At 36.4% G+C, this 20,981-nt stretch overlaps 1 protein-coding gene and 1 pseudogene across 2 annotated transcripts in view; one reads left to right on the top strand and one right to left on the bottom strand.

The window, feature by feature from the left end:
- Positions 1–20,981, bottom strand: part of LOC130087999 (solute carrier family 66 member 2) — a 44,533-nt gene that overhangs the window by 11,200 nt on the left and 12,352 nt on the right. For both annotated transcript variants that reach the window (XM_056254584.1, XM_056254585.1), the window contains one exon: positions 7,356–7,572. In XM_056254584.1, the coding sequence (XP_056110559.1) occupies positions 7,356–7,572 (217 nt within the window). The remainder of the gene's footprint in view (positions 1–7,355; positions 7,573–20,981) is intronic.
- LOC130088029 (5S ribosomal RNA) lies at positions 10,625–10,741 on the top strand (annotated as a pseudogene).

Below are 20,981 nucleotides of genomic sequence, written 5' to 3'. Positions count from 1 at the left end.
TCTTTTTCATATATGTTTCAGTCAGATCTTATTCCCCCTCTCTCCCTAGTTTTGCAAAGCCAGACATTTGACTCCTTTTCTGATCACAATTAAAGGGTTAGTTCACCCAAAAATTAAAATTATCTCATTAACGACCCTCATGTCGTCACAAGCCCGTAAGACCTCCGTTCATCTTCGGAACACAGTTTAAGATATTTTAGATTTAGTCCGAGAGTTTTCTGTCCCTCCATTGAAAATGTATGTACGGTATACTGTCCTTGTCCAGAAAGGAAATAAAGACATCATTAAAGTAGTCCATGTGACATCAGTGGGTTAGTTAGAATGTTTTGAAGCATCGAAAATACATTTTGGTCCAAAAATAACAAAAACTACGACTTTATTCAGCATTGTATTCTCTTCCGGTTCTGTTGTCGAGCCGCGTTCAGTGACGCTGCTGACGTAAGACGCTGCTGACGTGTTATCAGTGCGCCCGAGCTTCGTTTACAGTCTGAGGGAGACACACGCTGTAAACAAAACAATCTTCGCAAACATGTCTAAGGATTTCGACACAGAGGAAGACTTGCATTTTTTTGCCCAGCCATATTTATTTGAACCCGAATACACGGACGCACCAGATACACGTCAGCAGCGTCACTGCGATCTCGTGAACGCGGCTTGACAACAGAACCGGAAGAGAATACAATGCTGAATAAAGTCGTCGTTTTTGTTATTTTTGGACCAAAATGTATTTTCGATGCTTCAAAACATTCTAACTAACCCACTGATGTCACATGGACTACTTTGATGATGTCTTTATTTCCTTTCTGGACAAGGACAGTATACCGTACATACATTTTCAATGGAGGGACAGAAAGCTCTCGGACTAAATCTAAAATATCTTAAACTGTGTTCCGAAGATGAACGGAGGTCTTACGGGCTTGGAACGACATGAGGGGGAGTCATTAATGACATAATTTTCATTTTTGGGTGAACTTACCCTTTAAGTTTTGTCCACTTTGAACCTTATGCTGCCCAAAAAATTACCCACTTAAACCACACTGATATGTAAAGTTAACCAACCACAGTACACCAAAAAAAAAGTGACAATGGAGGGTAATTATGCAAATATATTAATGTTATATTAATATAAAATATTAATGCTTCACATACAACTGAATATCTTTCAAAGATTTGCAAACATTATAGTATTTAGTTATGAGCACTGAATTCACCCCGAAATGCTGTTTCTCTTCAGTCTTTCAAACAAAACAGTAAAAAATAAACCAAAATAAAGTGAAGGTAAGTAAACAAACTCTGAAGAACTGAATCTACTTTTTCCCCAAAACATTTTTTCCATTTCAGCTTTACAAACTGAAATGGAATAGAAAATGAACAAAAACAGACAAAAAACAAACAAAAATCAAAAAAATTAATAAAGTGAAGATAAGTAAAAAAAGAATAGTAAAAAGATACTTTTTATATACTTTGTTTTGTGTGCCTCGGACTGTGGGCAATCAAATGCAGAAGCAGGGCGTACAACAGAAGGCGGTCAAAAGCCTCTCTAGCTGAGAGGATGTGTTAGATGTCAACGGCATTAACATGCCACCAAGAGCCTGAGAAACAGGGCGTTCAGCATAAAGCAGTCCACACAAACACACCGCTGTTAAATACTGCTGTCCCGCACAGCTTCTCCTGACAGAAGCACGGAGGGCAACTTCCTTTTGTGGGAGCGTTCAATTCACCCAGCACCTGAATCAAGGCTCAAATCTACAGGAACGCACAACTTAATGAATGGTTTGTTTGCAGCCCGTGGATACAAACCAGCTTGCTGCTCAGTAAACACATATATAACATTGAGAGTTGCGTAGAATTTCAGGGTGGCCGTGAGATAATTCAGATGACTAAATAAGGCACTGAGGGTTTTCAAACTAACTAACAGGACTCTGGCAATGAACTGTGGGGGTCACCACTTTCCCTCCCATTCATTAACGTTCGACTGATGGACAACAAAATAGATTCACATGAGGTTAGAGGTTCATCCACAGCAACAGTTACCAGGCAAACAATGAAGCAACTAACAATGGCTGAAGAGCTATACAAAACAAAAGACATTTTTTTACTTTTTATTCCTCAAAAACGTTGTTTTCCTTCACAGTCTTTCAAACAAAACCATTCAAAACTGAACAAAACAAAACAAAAGCAAAGCAAAAAATAAAAATAAAAATAAAAATAAATGGCTGAAGAATTATTGAATAGCTACGAAAAAAAGATATTAATGGAAAAAAAACAAGACTGGGAATAAGATGGAAAATGTACCATATGTTTTGATCAGTGCAGCAGCAACAACGACGACGACGAGAAAAAAAAAGAGAAAAAAAACTTAATTCAATTTAGTCTTGTAATTCAAGGCTGTCTCCAGGAGATGAATCATCTGTGATTGTGGTGGGTCTGCACAGAACACGGCGTAGATCTGAATCTGATACAAACTTTTCCCAAGCACTGCAAGTAACATAAATTACTCGATGTGACATTCAGGGAACGTAAACCAGATAAAGGTGAGGATAAGACTGAAGGTCTCTGGCCTCAACGATGCAAAGGCAAATCTGTACAACTGTTCACAGCAGTAGCTCATTACCACTTACAGATGAATGTGCATACATGCTTCATTCTAAAAATGTACTGCCATATGTGCCATAATGCCATAATACAGTCATGTGAAAAAGAAAGTACATCCTTTTGAAAAAAGATTAAGCACACTCTTAACTGCTTCCATAAGAATTAAGAGAGTAAGTAGCAGTCAGGCGCTGCTAATCAAATGTCCTTGATTAATGGATCAACAGCAAGCGTGACCAACTCTATAAAAGCAGAAGTTTTGGCAGTTTGCTGGTATAGAGAATTCAGGTGTGTGTTAAGACAATGCCAAGGAGGAAATACATCAGCAATGATCTTCGAGAAGCCATTTTTGCAAGAGTAAGAAGGCCATTTCCAAACAACTTGAAGTCCATCATTCTACAGTAAGGAAGATTATTCACAAGTGGAAAACATTCAAGTCAGTTGCCAATCTTCCCAGGAGTGGACGTCCCAGCAAATTATTAAATATGAGGCCATCTGTCCGACAGCTAAAGCTTGGCCGAAACTGGGTCATGCAACAGAACGTTCAAACTGTTGTAAACTCTATAACAAGTGTAGCCTATTCCTAGACAAAGGATTATGAATTTTGAATTGTTTAAATTTTTATTAATTAGATTATACACATTTAGTTGCAGTTGTGACACAGTAATGTGCTTGCAGATATACTCATCATTTGGTTAGTAGTCAGGTAAAAACAGAATGATGTGCAGCCAGTCAGTCATTACCGCAAAATAAACACTGACAAGATAATACAACAGGTAGATCCCAATAAACCAGGGAGACTTGAATTATTTTATTATGGGTGAGCTGAAATTGTTTTATTATTTTAGTAGGTTGTTTTATTATGTTTGAAATTACTTTAGTATGCAGTGTGGAGCGATACGAGAGACATGAAACTAAAATAATGCAAGATCTAACAATTGTTCATTTCGAATCAAGCTTTCCAGAGATAGCATTTAAAAAGTTTAGATCAACTGATCAAAAGTGACAGTAAAAACATGTATAATGTTATAAAGATTTTTATTTTTTGAAAACGTTGAAACGTTTTTTTGAACGTCCTATTCATCTAAGAATCCTGAAAAAAATTAGCGTTTCCACAAATTTTTCGTCTATTTTAATTTTCACAAAACTATTAAGTATCACAACTGTTTTCAACATTTATAATAATTTTAAGTTTCTTGAGCATCAAATCAGCATATTAGACTGATTTCTGAAGGATCATGTGAAATTGAAGACTGGAGTAATGATGCTGAAAATTCAGCTTTGCCATCACAAGAATGAATTACATTTGAAAATATATTTAAATAGAAAACTGTTATTTTAAATTGAAATAATGCTTCACAATATGACAGTTTTTACTGTATTTTTTATCATAATAAATGCAGCCTTGGTGAACATAACAAAAACTTCTTTCAAAGAATTTTCTAAACTTTTGAATGATAGTGTATATATTTATATACATACAGTTTTCTTATATCCTTCCCCCGTTTTAATCCCTCTTTCTAAAACACCCCCACAGCTAAACCTACATACACTACTGTCCACCACAAAGCAGCAAACTTCAATTTAAAAATACATAAGCATATACAAATAACCCTGCTTGCATTCACACATATACATACAATCCAGACTCTATCGGCAGGTTTGCACAGATGTTTAAATACACACACACACACACAAAAACATAAAAAACACACACACACACACACACACACACACACACACACACACACACACACACACACACACACACACACACACACACACACACACACACACACACACACACACACACACACACACACACAGCAACCCTCATCTTGTCAGGTTGGCATGATGCCAGTGGCAGCTCCCCGCCTGTGCCATCAAATCAGTGAGAGTGAATGAATGGACACACACACACACACCAAAAAACAGAGCACAGGATGGCATCTCACAGTGTGAGATGTTACCAAATACACAAAGTCACACTGACAGGACGTGTCTTTACAGCACACACACTGCATCTCTCAAAAGGTTATGCAAGATAATACACCTATACAACGCATCTTATACAATCACTATAAACAATTACCTGATTACTATTTTTGTCCGATTCATTTTCTCTTCATTAAGTTCAGTTTCTACCACTGTGACATGTTTTATACCTTAATTTGCTCTTTGTTTAATTTGTGGTCATACAATCTATACAGCGAAATAATTTTTTTAAATTAAATTAAAAAGTCCACTATTCCAGCTAATGTATAAGGTATCTACTGTATATGGGATTCCCGTAGCTTAGCAACAGTGTTTCATAAACCAGTTGAGCAGGAAGTCTGAATAGGAGACATCAAGGAGTGACTGTGCCGCCACGTTTCACTTCCCGTGGAGGGTTAGAGTGAAAATTAAAATGTCAAAGTACTCATATCAGAATTTTTTTTAAGCAACTTATTCTTTTCCCTCCTAAAGGTCCACTAATAGTGTTAATCAAGGTTTATGTCACCATTTTTTCATTTCCACTGTCTTTGAGCCTTATAATTTAAAATTGCGTTAAAATGGAAGTAGTGACAGATTTTTTATTCTGTATTGTGACGTATATCCATGACCATGTGTAACATTATCCAAAAAGAAAAAAAAAGTCCAGCATACATCAGCAGCAAGTCTGTCATTTCACCAGAAGATAAAGTTATGACATTTTGATTTAAAATTACGAGGTCAAAAAAAAAAAACTTTGGATAGATCAATTGTTTTGTTCATAGTAAATTTGTATATGTAGTAAAAGTAAAATGGGCCTCCTAATTCAGTGCCTTTAAGAGTATGTAAAAACTCGCTTTGTATATGAAATGCAACAATGCTTTGCTGTATTTACGCACTGGTTTGTCCCAATAGCCACAGTAAGTAAGCCATTAAAGGGTTTGTTCATCCAAAAAGGAAAATTCTGTCATCATTTACTCACCCTCATGTCGCTCCAAACCCATAAACCTGTGCTTTGTTTGTTACAAAATATGAATCTCCAACGTCTTTACTAGCTTCCTGGAGCTTGAAAGTGGTAGTTGCGTAGGCTGCCAATGGAGGAACAGAAAGCTCTCAGATTTCATTAAAAAGATCTTCATTTGTGTAAGATGAACGAATATCTTATGGGTTTGGATCAACATGAGGGTGAACTAACCCTTTAACTCTTTCCCCACCATTGACGAGATTTTCTGTCATTTATGACAAAACACTTTCCTTTATCAGGAAATTACGATTTTGTTCTCTTCGACTGGATGCCCTGCTTTATTTGCAATACTCCAATTTTGCGCACAAGTTAAATTTTGCAACTTTGGATGGAAACAGCTATTGGCGGCAATAGCTGTTTCCATCCAAAGTTGCAAAATTTAACTTGTGCGCAAAATTGGAGTATTGCAAATAAAGCAGGGCATCCAGTCGAAGAGAACAAAATCGTAATTTCCTGATAAACTGACACTAAATATCACTAAGAAAAGTAGGAGAAGCCACTGTATCTAAATATATTTTTGTATTTAACAATTTACTTGTGTCTAAGAGCAAGCAGATGAAACACAATAAATGCATTATCTTGCTTTCCTAGGTGGATGCCTGCTGTTTGGGAACGCAGTCGTGCAAGACAGTTCTGGAACGTAATTCTACCGAACCACTTTGACAACACACTTTGCTCAGGGATTTCAGAACAACCAAAAAAGCATTTCAGATGCTGTGCAAAAAGATCGTTCCGCTGGTTAGTCCAGTTATGCCGTCCCATCGCGCAGTCACATGATTTTTTTTATGCGCATTGAGGAATTTATTCTGTAAATGTGTTTCCATTGTAGTTTATGCACATGTTTTCTTATATGGATAAAAAAAGCGCATACGTTTTTTTATGCACGCTTTTACAATTTATGCGCTTCTTGGTGTTTCCATCCAGCAGTTTATTATGCGATATCCCAAAATGCCCATAAAAATAGGTGGAAAGGGAATCCAGGTTTTCACTGTTATACGATAGGGGCGCTGTTACGGATCTTCTGAAATAGTACAGCATATCTGGATCCAAAAACAAGTGCATAAACTGATCTGCATAAACAAGGAGGAGTGATATTGCTTGTGCACAAGTAAGCTAATATGATCATCAAACATTCAACAGCATATAATTTAAAACTGCCTAATGTTATAGCGGAGAAAAATGTTGAAACCAACAAATGGGTATATGACTGTGCAAACATTGATGGACTCGATCTACTCTGTCTATGTTGATTATATTTTTTTTGTACAAAATTTACCCATATTCACGTATTGATAAAAAAAGAATGAAGCTAGGTGTGTTTTTAAAAGCAGAGGCTCTGTTCTTTCTTTTGATATATTTACTTTTTACATATTCATACAACAAAATATTCTGGGGGCCATTCAAGTTTTATGAATATGGTTAAAAATGCAGGCTCTGGCTGGCAACTTACAAATAAAATGCGTTAATAGGTTAATTAAAATCTTAAAAGTATTTTTAAAAAAAATCCTGCACAATATTGCTCTGTTGGAGCATCCAACACAGGAAAATTGGCTAAACCAATGGATTGAGTTTGGGGCATAATGTTCAGGAAACCATCTTATTAGTTTCTTTAATTTATTAGTACTAGCGTAAAGAATGTTAAACCCAAACACCAATTCATAATAAATGCGATCTTCAGGAAGACAAACGTCTAGATTAAACTATTAATATCACTGAAGAACCTCTGATGAACCCTTCTTTTTATGGTAAGAACATTAGCAGAACAAACCTCATTCCTTCAGTAGATTTGTTCTGGTAGTTGCAATAAAGCTGTGGTGTTCCCAGCATGGCCTCCGTGAATACGGCAAGGAAACCCAGGCTCTCTACGAACAGAACCGAGTCCAGAAGCAGGTACGTCATGTAGGTGGCCAGCACAGTGAACGCCAGCACGCACTGCAGGTAATCCACAAAATGACTCCAAAACCAGAAGTGGCTCCAGTCAAAGTCTAGAATTCAGAAAGAAACAGAGCAAGTATTAAAAAGTAATCAGAGCATGAAATACTTCAATTCGTATTGGTTGAAAGAAGTAAACTTGACAACGATAGAAGAGGTTTAGTGGAAATTTCTGAAAGTATTTTGGAAGATCATTTTGAGTTCTGAAAGGTAGTATTTTCAAAATACTCAGATCGTCTATTTCAAAAGTTTATGAAAATCTGGATTCCCCCCCCAAATTTTTTACCAATGAATGAAATCATTTTAATGGTCTGTTTTTATCAAGTTCCTCTTTCAGCAATACGTTTTATAGAACATTGAAAACAATGGAGATTAATGATTATATTAGTATGGATGGAGGGTTGAATCAATGTCAGATCAAGTTCAGACCAGATCCTCTAAGGGCCCTTTCACACCTACCTTGTTTGGTTCGGACTTTCGGACTTTTCAGTTTGGTCCGAATCAAAATTACAGGTGTGAAACCTCCCCCGGACCAAACAGATGAAATTTGGTCCGATGAAAAGAGGTAGTCTCGGTCCGGATCAAACTGAACAAAGGTTTGGTTCGTTTCTAGTGTGAAAGCATTTCTGTATGGTTCGGACTTTCAGACCTTTTACAGGAAGTTCCGGTGGTTCCCGCATAGCCGAAAAAAACAGAAGGTGGCAGGAAAAATGAGCCGTGGTAGCACATGGGGAGAGGAGGAGACAAGGTTTTTAAATTGAAGTATGGTCTGATGACATAATAAGAAGTCAACTTGCAGTCTTCTCCTCCTTTCCTGCCGGCGACGATAAAATGTTCGCACGACGAGGACGTTCATTTGGCGAATTTGAACTAGCCTTGTGTATAGTTGGTGCTGCAGGTAATTATGCCATAAAAATAACAATATAGTTGCAACGATATGCGTCTGTTCATTCATGTTGTCAGTTACCCGCCGAATTGACAACACGCTGACGTCAGACGCACGTCCATTTACAAAACCAATCAATGTCAAGATGCAGCCCACATAGATGATGACGACAGGACACAAGTATGTCACGTAAAGTTCTTTAGTGCGCTCGCATAATTGCAGTGTGAAACCAAACCAAAACTTTCTGAAAGTATAAAATGTATCAAAACGTGAACTTTGGTGCGGATTTTCAGGCGTGAAAACGCCCTAAGACCCCCTCAACATCGTAAAGGAAGAGCTTTTTCATGATCATCCAATTCCCAGCATACAGGGAACTCAGCACGGGTTGAGTCTGACTGGTCTCTGACCCCAAATAATCCACTTTTGGCTATTATTTTGGCCTTGTGTTGACGGAGGTTGAACTCAAAGAACTCAAAAGCCTGCAATTCATCTCTCCGCACATCCGCTGGTGGACGAGAAGAGCATATCTAATCAAAGCACACTGGGAGCTTCAACAACAGTTACTCTCATTAAGCGACAATGGAAATGTCGAAGCAACAAAGTGCAAGCGGAGGCCAACATGGAAGCATGAGGACCACAGAGACAACAAGAGTGTCATGAAAATGTCAGGGCAAGCTAAAGCGAAGAGAATGAAAAAAGAAAAGCACTGCTGGGTTTAGACTGGACTGAAGCAGGGGAGACACACATATTCAGTGGATAACTGTAGGGCTGGATTAGGAAAACATGATTCCAGCAATTCATTGCTTGGTGCGCATCTCTTCGGATGCCAGCTGTGCTCACAAAACATGATGGAGAGGGGGCGGCACGGCTTAGATTCAAGTGTGTTTGGGAAAACTGTTTTGGTGCCTCAGTATCTACAATCTTTGTTTACTCCATTACTGAGTGGTGTTCGCTAAAGTTTTTATTAACAAAGTTTGAACAAACTACTAACCCTAAAAACGTAAGTACACAGCGTAGCGGTGTATACAAAGCACCACCTACACAGAGGACAGAGCTGCCAAACCACGCTCCTTTCTATTGATCAACATGGCGAATTCATGTGCCAAAGATCAATAAAGTAGAACACAATGGAAAATCTGCATAGGGAGAAATTCTTCGCCACTATTGAGACTTTATATACCTTAACAACTGCATAGCAATGCCCCAACAACCATTCAAAGCACTAGATTAGTTATCTACACTAAAAAAAAATTCAGAGGACCAGTCACCACAACTTAAATAAATGCATGGTTGCAAGTAAAAAAATTATAATTTATTGATTTAATTAAAACTTAAGTCACAAATTACTTTGATGAGTCAAGTCAAGTCAAATATATTTATATAGCGCTTTTCACAATACAGATTGTATCAAAGCTGCTTCACAGTATCAATCAAAACAACCTAAGAGTGTTTGTTTATTACTGGAAAAAAGACATCCAAGTTTGGTAGAGCTAGTCAATGGTATGATGGGTCATTTAATTTGAAAATCCCCAAACTGAGCAAGCCAAAGGCAACAGTGGCAAGGAACCGAAAAACTCCGTCAAGTGACCTGATGGTGTCCTAAAACTCCGATGATGAGTTCTGTTGACTAATGTAGATCATTTCATTAACTTAATGTGGTGTGTAATTTAAACAACAATTGCTGCGTTAATTGATTTTTTTTTAATCTATTTAAATTTTTTAAGTTATTTGTTTTGATAACTTAAAAAATTGGGTAGTAGATTTTTAATTCCCAGCATGCATTGCATTGGACCGAATAAGGAGAATATATATTGAAATTAAGGCTACGTCGACATTAATCTGGGCACGTTTGAAAACACATCTAAGACGTATTGTTCGGTTCGATTGAATCAAACTCAAGTTCGTTTCCCCCCTTGGTGTGCATCTTTTGGGCAGGTGTGAATACAGACCCAGCTGAAGAGGTGATCTCGTTCCGGTTCCAAACGAACTCTGGTACGGTGCACTTAAGAGCATGCTCTCTCCGCCGGAAAGGTCTTGCAGCACATCTTCGTCTTCGCAAAATCCTAATTACAACATCTTATAGATGACTGTGGCAAGCAGGACGAGGCCGAGAGAATGGCGCGAGGCCGGTGGCGTGATTAATTGTGCCAGAAATTGCGTGAGAGCTTTGTCTTGTCTCTCTGTATTATCTCAGTGAGATTTTATTATGATTCCCATTTGCCAGCAGCCATATCACCCTGTAGCCCAAGACTGGTTGCCCACTGAAGCTAAGCAGGGCTGAGCCTGGTTAGTACCTGGATGGGAGACCTCCTGAGAAAACCAGGTTGCTGCTGGAAGAGGTGTTAGTGAGGCCACTGGATGTTGCACATTGGGTGCCAAGAAAAGCGCTATATAAATGTAATGAATTATTATATGCGCAGTAAGATGATTTTAAAGATTACCGATGGTTCCCTGTAGATGAGAATAGTGTGAAAGAGAGCATTTTGAAATGAAAACTGGAGTTCAAAAGAGCTTGCCAAAACAAACTTTTTGGAAAAGTTAGCTCCGACTGGTAAACACCTTTGAACTACCATTGGTCCGTGGACATTACGTATTAGGTAGAAGTGTTATGTGGCTCTACCTCCTTTGACGTGGAAACATTTTCCAGTTCATTTCTTCTGTTCAGTCCATCTAGGTCAGACACAAGTAAAATTATGAACACACTGGAGAGCTGCTTTATAATAGAAATTGCAGTTGTACTTATTGAAAGCGACGCTGACAATGTTTTTTCATGTTTAATACAAAGCTGCTTGCTTTAAGGCAATCTGTTGTGTATAAGTGCTATAAATAAACTTGACAAGAGTGCTTAATTACAGAGGTGATGCAAACATATCCACTACTCGCCAAGACTGGCATTTTGACATTATTTTGTGTGTAAAAAGAAGCGAAAAAGAACTCAATTTCGTACTTAAGGCAGCTTTATGTGCACGCAATTTGGGAGTGAGCACAAAATCTGCGGGAATGAGTAAAATTATATGCAATGTGCGCAATCCCCCACCGAAATTCAAACCCTGTAACACCAACAATATTCATACGGAGCAAATGAAATGTGCATTTGGTCTTAAAGTGACATCAAATAACAAAAGAAAACGAGAGAATTTACAATCACGAGAGCACTTCACTGAATAACTTTAGTAAATTTAATAAGAATCAATGTAGGCCTATATTTCATTCATACAGTGAAGCAGACTATGCAGTGTTTTATTTTTTTATATTTGATTACTCGATTCAATTTCCGTATCGTATACTATTATTATTAGAAGGCTAAATTGTTTCTTTCATTTGTGTCTTTTTTCTATTGTACAAATATTTTATTATATTTTATTGTTTACTGACTCTTTCAACTCACTGTTGTTTGTTGATAGTGAAACTGCTCTGAAAGAACAAATTAAGAGGTTGAGGGTCATTTTGTTTTTTTTATGAACGCACTGACAGGGGCCACAACACAAAGTTTTGCTTAGAGCCCACAGAAGTCGAGTTTCTGTTACATTTGACATTTTCTGTTGTGTTGAAGTTTTTGTGGTTACAATTGTGCTGAAAAGCAGTGCTCGTGGTTAGGATGTGGATGGGCGCAAGGACTGTGTTAATGGCAGTGACAAGAATAAATCGAACTTGTTCATTAATATTCATAAATAAGTTACAGTATATATATAGCAAGTGCTATGCTAGCTGTTAATTTGAACGGAAATTGATCAGATTAATTGGTTCAATGAATCTGACTCATGTAATCAACTAAAAAAATTATGTTTATGTCACAAATTATGTTCCTCTAACTCAATGTAGTTTGTTGAAAATAATTTTGTTGAGCCAAAACATTTGTTTTTAGAGTTACTTTAAGATAAAGGGCAGCAGGGCAATAGTGAACAATAAGAAGACACACACCTGTAGGAAGCGTTAAGAGAAGGCATGACTGAGTATGTGCTTTGCATTGAGTGTGAGGTCAGCCGTATTACACTAATGAATGTGGCCGATGCGGGACTCTCAGTGAGCCGGTCGTGTCATCACAAACCCACACAGAGAACAGCGTGACTGTCGAGCACAGACAGCGCATCGTGATGCCAGAGATTTTCAAATGAGTAACTTTACCACTCTCTGTCATGACTTATTATCTTAACCGCTCTTCACAAGCAATTCCGGAAAATCAACTCGACATTAATTCCCAAAATGCAACACTGGAAAACATTTTGAATATTTGATGCGGAGACAATGATAAATGGATAATGAGAGAGAAAGTGAGGTCAATGCTTTCCCAGTCTAAAATGTGCATTATCGTAAACAAAAAAGCAAATGTGATCTCCATAAAGTGTAAGAAATGACACATTCAATATTGAAAAGGATTTATAAAGCATCTCATGATTCTGAATTTATTCATTCTTTGAGAAAGGTTATGCCTGTCCGGAGAGAGAAATATTGCAAATGTTTAATCATGTTAAAAGACTTAGAACTGCACATGTTTTTAAACATGTTTTTGCTTTAATATGAATCTCATGAAAATGAAGCTAATGTCCAGGTCATACTTCACCCTAAAATCAAAATAAATAAGAAATTATATTGTAATATTTTTTTTTTCCCCGCATTGTGATTTTTTGTAACAATTACAGTTCTCATTGTGCATCTAGACCTTTAACTTGAGTATTTTTTTATGTTTTCCATTACTCTCAATGATGCCACTCATTAAGATGTTATGAATGACTATGATAAAATTATATTAAATTCAGAAAAAAGGCAGTACAACAAATACTACCGCAACAAAGAAACTTTATAAATAATTCTTATTTTAATTTTTTTAGTGAGTCATGAGAATTCTGTCCAAAAATATTTTTTAAGATTCAAATATGTTCTTGACAGGTTTCATGAGATTAACCTGCAAAGGTCTAAGATGGAACTGCGATTAAACCAGCAGTTATCCGAGTCGTAAAATGTTATCGTACTGGCAAACTCAGTTTGACAACATGAGACGTTGATATGGGCCTGGCAGACCGTTATCTAACTAACACACCATCAGAGGAGAACGATAGCCAGTTTATGACATTTCAAACAGATTTATTGAAGTATTGATAATTAACGACACTGACATTTGAGATGACATTTTAAAATCAGATCAATTAATGTGCTTTTGTCTGTGGCCTGACAGAGAAGACAGGTCTGTGTGTGAGAGAACATTATTTAGCTCGACAGAAATATTATGAAAAAGCAGAAGACATTTTCCAACATCTCGAGAACGTGACTTGTGCGATATTTTAATTGAATAACTGATCAAGTCTTTAATCAATGTTTCAATGCAGTGTTTCATGCAGTGCATGACAAAAGTTGACAGTGTGTCAAAATAACTGTCCAACCAACACATCTTCAGCTTTTCTGTTTGAACGGCCATGTCAATATTAACTTCTGTATTAACCAACATTGCAAGTTTAGGGCCAAGCTACCCATTTATTGAACAATGGGAGATAGTGTGGGGCGGAAAGTTTAAAATTGAAATAAATAAATTCAATTATAAATTAGAATTATTATGAAAAAATATCAATATAATACCAAAATTGATACTTGGCTATCAGTTAACATTCTTTTTTTCCCCCTCAAAGCATAGGACAAAGAGGTTTCAAGTTATTACATTTTGATGACAAACATATTTTGCTCTGGAATAACATGCACTGATAAATAGTGCACAATAGGCAACCTGATCTCACTGGAAAATGTAAGTAAGTTAATGAGGTGCCGATTTCGTATGAATTTGTACTTGAATCCTCAGAAACATACCATTATTAGAGAACAATATTAAGCATGAAGATCCACCCCTAACCTTACCCATAAACATACCCATCACTGGGCGTAACAGATGTACGGAAACGTATTTGTTCATGCGAATTAGCCAACAATTCCACAAAACATAACTTAATAATATGACTTCCTTAGTTGCTGCAGTATTCGCAATACTTTGCATCGACATTATTATTGATTGATGCGTTACATCTTGTCTCTGTAAGGAGCATTGACACCCTTGAGGAAAACCTGACGTAAGAATCACACAATCTCACGCTGACCATTTCACACTGTCTTTTCACAGGAAGCGGCAACTCTTTTCAAAGAAAAGCCTTTGGCAGGATATTTATAGACTTCCTTCAAAATGTGCCAAGCGCTCTGTGTCTGTATCACGTCTGTCATGGTATACCTTCTCCAGTCTCATGCCCTAATATAAAGGAAACACACATCACATCACTGTCTCTCACCCATCAGTGGGCAATGGCATACAGTACTTGTGTATGGAATTTTGGGCCTGGAAATAGCTTTCTGTGTGGCAGGCATCACTGTAGGAGACAGGATCATCTGAAACACACAGATAACAGGAGTAACCTGGAAGAAAAGAAAAACACCTACACCTGGGCTTAGATGCAAAAGGACGTCCATGATACTACCGACACGACACCAGCACAGTGCCAGACGCCTATCAGCAGGTCTGAGAAGATGGCCAGTGCTGAACTCATCCAACTTCCGAGATGTGAAATACTGTAGTAGGACATTCAACAAGACAATACAATGTTGAAGTTGAATAGAAACTTGATTTTATAGAACTGACCAGATCAAAGTGGTGCAAAGTAAATACAAATGGGATCTATTTTGAATTCATGTAGTAGACTTATTAACAAAAGTTTTTTTGTTTTTTACAAATATCCTGAAAAATTGTTTTATAAATATTATCACATTTTTAGTGAGTCGAACCACATGGCATTTTACAATCGAACAACATGACGTTTTACAACGTGAACTAACATCAGAATTTTTACAATTATCCTGAATTTACATTTTATAATTATAATTACATTTTATAACTTGAACTAACTTTGAAACTAATATGAGATTTCTTATAATTATCCTGAATTACCATTTTTAGGGAGTCGACCCACATAACATTTTACAACCGAAGCACGTGTCCTTTTATGATTTTAACAAATTATAATCTTATAATTAATATCAGTATTTTTTACAAACATTATGCATTTCCTAGTTTATAAATATTGTCATGTTTTTGAAGAGTCGAACCACAAGATATTTTACAACGAAATAACTTTGCCTGAACTATTTTCAGATTTTTTACAAATATCATGAATTACCATTTACAATTATCATTACATTTTTAGAGAGTCAAACCACGACATTTTACGATTTTAAATAACTTTGCCAGAACTAATATTCGTTTTTCTTTTGTTTTGTTTTTTTACAAAAAACGAATTTCTTGTTTTACAAATATCATTACGTTTTTGGGGAGTCGAACCACATGACATTTTATAATCTTAAATAATTTTTCCTAAACTAATATCAGTATTATTACAAATATCATGAATTTACTTATTTTATAAATATCATGACGTTTTCGAGGAGTCGTTAGATGACATTTTTCGATGAACTTTTCACACCATGAACTTTTATTTCTTTTTTTTTTTACCATTACAAATATAATGTATTACTATTAGCAGTGGCGGATTTAGCAAATTGGGGGCCCAAAGCGAAGGTATGAATGTATTTTCTTTTCTTTTCTATTTTTTTTTTGAGGTTGGTTGGGGGCCCCCCTACTACGACCGCTGGTAGGGGGCCCCAAGCAGCCGCCTACCTATGCCTCTATGTTAAGACCGCCACTGACTATTAGTTTTTGGGGAGTTAAACCACATGCCATTTTATAACCGAAGCTCATGACATTTGACAACATTAACTAACTTTGCCTTGTCATAAAAAGGTCAAATTATCTGATATTTTAAGAGACTTATTGACCTTAACACGCAGTCAAGAGGGTCTGCAGGAGTCCGTTCTATGATATCATTTCCTGTGTTAAGTTCCTTTTTCTTCATCATAGAAGGGGTGCATTCAAGTGACTGGATGTATGAATTGCATTATGTATTTTTTTAAAAACAGATTGAGAAAACAAAAATGAGTGTCATTGCCAGTTGTAGCTGTAATACTGTAAATAACAAAATTCTCTGAATGCAATGAAAATCGCACACACATATATAGAGTGTGTGTGTGTGTGTGCGCGCACAGGGCTCAGGTAAAGGGCTCTTTAACGCTGTAGGCTATGCGTGTGGAGAGGGCTGGATCAAAGCGGCAGTTGTGCGTGCCACACTGTATCATGCCTATTGAGCGTTATGCCACTGCATTACCCCGCTGTGCATGTGCGTATCGCTTCTGCCAGCGGGGCAGTGTGTGGGAATAGACTGCCACGGTTTTTAAACAGCAACCCCACCAAGCTCGTCCTCGATTTCATCTCACCCCCACAGTCCTACATGCACAACGACAACTGCAAAACACAGATACTATACAGCAAACATATAGGAGGACGCTGAAAATATGCTGTGAAATTTCTGCCACACTTTTAATGCATTCTTGGGCAAGATGGCCAAATAAACAACTATTTAGAGCAACTAAGCACCAATATATCTGTCAAGACATGGCTATAGAGTTGTTAAGAACTTAAGATGCTGTTATGTGGTTTTTAAGGTGTTCTGAGAGGTTTCAAGCATGTTGCTATGCTGTTATCTGTAGTTGCCCACCTACAAGTCTCTATGATATTCTGGTTTCTATACATATAGCTCAGGTCCCTTCTTCAAATGTAAGTTTATGGGATTTTAAACTCAGTTTATAAGCACAGATTTCTTGCCAAGTTTGTTGAATATATGGTAATAACAGCACACCTCTTCTCAACAAGTAACATGATTTGATGTATTATTCATCTTGACAGCACAAATGGGGTGAAAATTGCATGCGAAGTTTAATACTTGTTCAAATGCCTAACTCTAGGTATGAGCAATACTGATGTTTTCCTTAGTAAACACCACAGTACCTTTCAAAAGTTTGGAATCAAACTTTTTTTCTGTGAAAGAAATCTATACTTTAATTCAGAAAGGACACATTTGTGTTTTCCAAAAAAAAATATTAAGCAGCAATAAGGATATAAGTAATGTTTTTTGAGCAGCAAATCAACATTACAATGATTTCTGAAGAAGCATGTGACACTGAAGAACGGTTTAAATTGTAATAATATTTCACAATATTACTGTTTTTCCTGTATTTTATTAAAATAAATGCAGCTTTAAATGACCATAAGAAACTTCGTTCAAAAAACAATAAAAAAAATCTTTCTAACCTTCAACTTTTGAATGATGATGTAAATTGTATGGGAATGTAGGACGCCAGTGGTCACCAGTCATACTTACAGGAATGATGGCACATGCCTATTCATCTTCATAAGCATTACACACAAAAATCTTTCTACATGGGTTTCCAAATGGACCAAATAACCTCTTTTCCTCTAAAACCTTAATTTTCCTCAGGGTCTGTCCTTCTTTTCGTGCTGCCTAGTGCCTACTATATGAAGTTTCACTCTGTCCATTTATAAATGAATTTAAAAAAAAATGGCATTCAGGCCAGGGGCCGAGAATGATTGACGTACAACAGAGTGGCACTACTATTTGTCCATTGCTTCTTTCAGCACAGCTTCAGCACAGCTTCAGCCCACATGCCAAGAGACATCTGTCAGTCCCCTGCTTTTAATAAGTGAATAGAAAAGCTGTGTAAAAGAGGCTTTTGGATGCTTAAATGAATGACAGTTCTGGATCTGAAGGGTGTGCTGGTATTCATCCAAATCCACACAATCTGTTGAATCGCTACTCTATCCATTATAGACTGCTGCTCAATCTTCAGAACTGTCGACTGACTGTAGCTAACGGCAGACACCATCAAACGCTGGATTAAGATGTTATCGGGCTTGTATACGCCAGACTGAATTCACTTACCAGAACAGGAAACAAGCAATTTGTCTTGCTGTAACAGCATTTACAGTTTGATACAGTGATTTTCTTGTGCTTGGTGTTGTGAATATGTTTTGGTAATTTGTCAGCATTGATAATACATGTAATTAGGGACGTCCTGAACCGATCTCAAGCATTTTTTAACTGACCGGTATCGGCTATCATTAGCCCGATCCTTTATTTTTTTATCAGCTGTCGAGCAGTAGGTGGCGATATGCACCTTCAAGTGGTTTGCTAACTGCCATTAAAAGGAAATGCATTAGCTCAAATGTCCACGCGTGACATGCGAGAACCAAAATGCATGCATGCTCGAGCTTCTGTGTTTAGCATATTGGTGTGCATTTTTGTAATGCAACCCTCAAAAGTCGTACTGTTGCTTATTTTGATCTGCCGTCAGACGTCGTTGCCATAACGCGTTGCTATGGGTGGCGTCTTGCTTCGGACATGACTGACAGACTTGCATTCTGACACTGCGAGCTCCATGCTTTCTAACATGATCTCAATGTTTTTCTTGTTATTATTCTACTTACTGTATATATACACAATACAAGAAGTTTATAGTCCACACAGTATGTCTACCATTGTAACAGATGTTTACATCTACCAAAGTCTTTATATATAGAGGATGTGAAGCTGATTTTCTGTTGTGATTGTCAAAAATGTCATCATAAGTCATTCATGCTGCATCAAAGATTGCCATAGTAACTCATTGTTCAGGGAAAAACTGGACAATGTAATACGTTTTTTCGCCTTTTCTACATGTAAAATCACTAAGGAAAGCAGGTTGAGGGGTGATGAAAAGACGCCAGATAGCAAATCTATTAATGATGTCACTGATTAAACCCACTGCATATCACTCAATAAATTAATCAATAAAATAATCACATTGCTGCGTGTTTTTGAAAGTTTCATATTTTGTGCACACTTTTTTATATTTTATATTTATACCTGTATATACTTCTTATATGATGGAAGTATATTTATTTTTTTCTGTTGATTTCAGTATACATGTATTAGAACAATAATAGTTAACATTTTAGTATTAGAACGGTAAAATCTATAAATGAGATTAGGTGCGTAATCTAGAAGTAGACACTGATGATGATTATGATGAAGATGATGATGATGTAATACTAAAAACGTCCTGTCTTTGCAATGTGCACTTTTTTATTTGTAAGGCCTCTGAATAAGTCTTTTGTAAATTTTTAAGATCTGAGGATCTGATGATTATTATTACCACCACCACCAACAAAAACAATGATACAACAAAAACAAGTTTGCATTGTTAATTTGTTAATTTATAACATTTTGGACTAATATTGATATTTTTATTACATTAATACAGTAACACTATTTTACAGTGCACTTATTACATATATTATTACTTAATATAATAGCAGTAAATTATGCACAATTATAAGCAACTAACCCTAAACCAAACTCCAACCTTATTTTAATTAATATTACCAAGTACATATTTGTACATATATGTTATAAGTCAACTTAACTGAACATTTATACAATTAGAATATCGAACAATATTCACAACTGAATATCTTAATGTTTCCATAATTTAGCACAACATTATTCTAAATTTTGTTATATTCAATTAATTATTTTAAATGTTGTTTAATATTTAGGTTGTAATAAATTATATATATATATATATATATATATACACACTACCGTTCAAAAGTTTGGGGTCAGTGAGAATTTTATTTTATTTTTTTGGAGGAAAGAAATCAATGCTTTTATTTATCAAGGAATAATTAATTTGATCGAAAGTGACAGTAAAGACATTTATAATGTTACAAAAGTATTTTGAACTTCCTATTCATCAAAGAATCCTAAAAAAAAAAAAACTGTACAACTGACAGACCAACAACTGTTTCAACATTGATAATAATAATAAATGTTTCTTGAGCATCAAATCCTCATATTATACTGATTTGTGAAGGATCATTTGACACTGAAGACACTGACACTGGTGATGCTGAAAATTCAGCTTTGATCACAGGAATAAATTACACTTTACTATATATTCACACAGAAAACAGCTGATTTACACTGGAATAATATTTAATACTATAACTGATTTTTGTTGTATTTTTAATCAAATAAGCGCAGCCATGGTTAGCAGAAGAGAATTCTTTTAAAAGTATTTAAAATCGTACCGACCCCAAACTTTTGAACGGTAGTGTATATATATATATACTGTATGTATACACACTATGGCATGCAGAAATTGTGCACTGTAGCTTTAAAAAATATTTTTGTGTAATTAATAGAAAAACTACTAAACTTTATTAAATCACAGTTTTTCCTTACCATGTCTGTTGATTAGTTTTTACCATTTTATTGCACAATGTGATAGACAGAACTGGATAATAAGTGCCTTCAGAGGAGACTACAGTGGATTATTGTATTAAAAAAAAATTCTCCCCTAAAATGTACAGTCAGCAAATTTGGGTCAATTTACTGTTTACAGTAACACAGACTGAGCAGTTTTGGGAAGTTTAAGAGATTCATATTTATTTGAAACACCCCATTCTCCGATATTAGTGATTGGATGCTAATTGAGGCGGCTGCGGTCCCCTGTAGGGATAATGTAGCGGAGCCGAGATTGTGTGTGGGAGGGCCGCCCATTTACCTCCATTACTGCACAACCACAAGGACCCCAGCAGTCTGCCCTACATGAAATACATTAAGAAATCTCTGCCAGCGCCTGGACTGAATTACA

Source organism: Rhinichthys klamathensis, unplaced genomic scaffold (assembly GCF_029890125.1).
Source record: "Rhinichthys klamathensis goyatoka isolate OS25496 unplaced genomic scaffold, OSU_Roscu_1.1 h1tg000111l_1, whole genome shotgun sequence".
NCBI classification, from domain to species: Eukaryota; Metazoa; Chordata; class Actinopteri; order Cypriniformes; family Leuciscidae; genus Rhinichthys; species Rhinichthys klamathensis.
The sequence above is the reverse complement of the archived record's forward strand: the minus strand, read 5'-3'. Positions and strand labels throughout refer to the sequence as shown.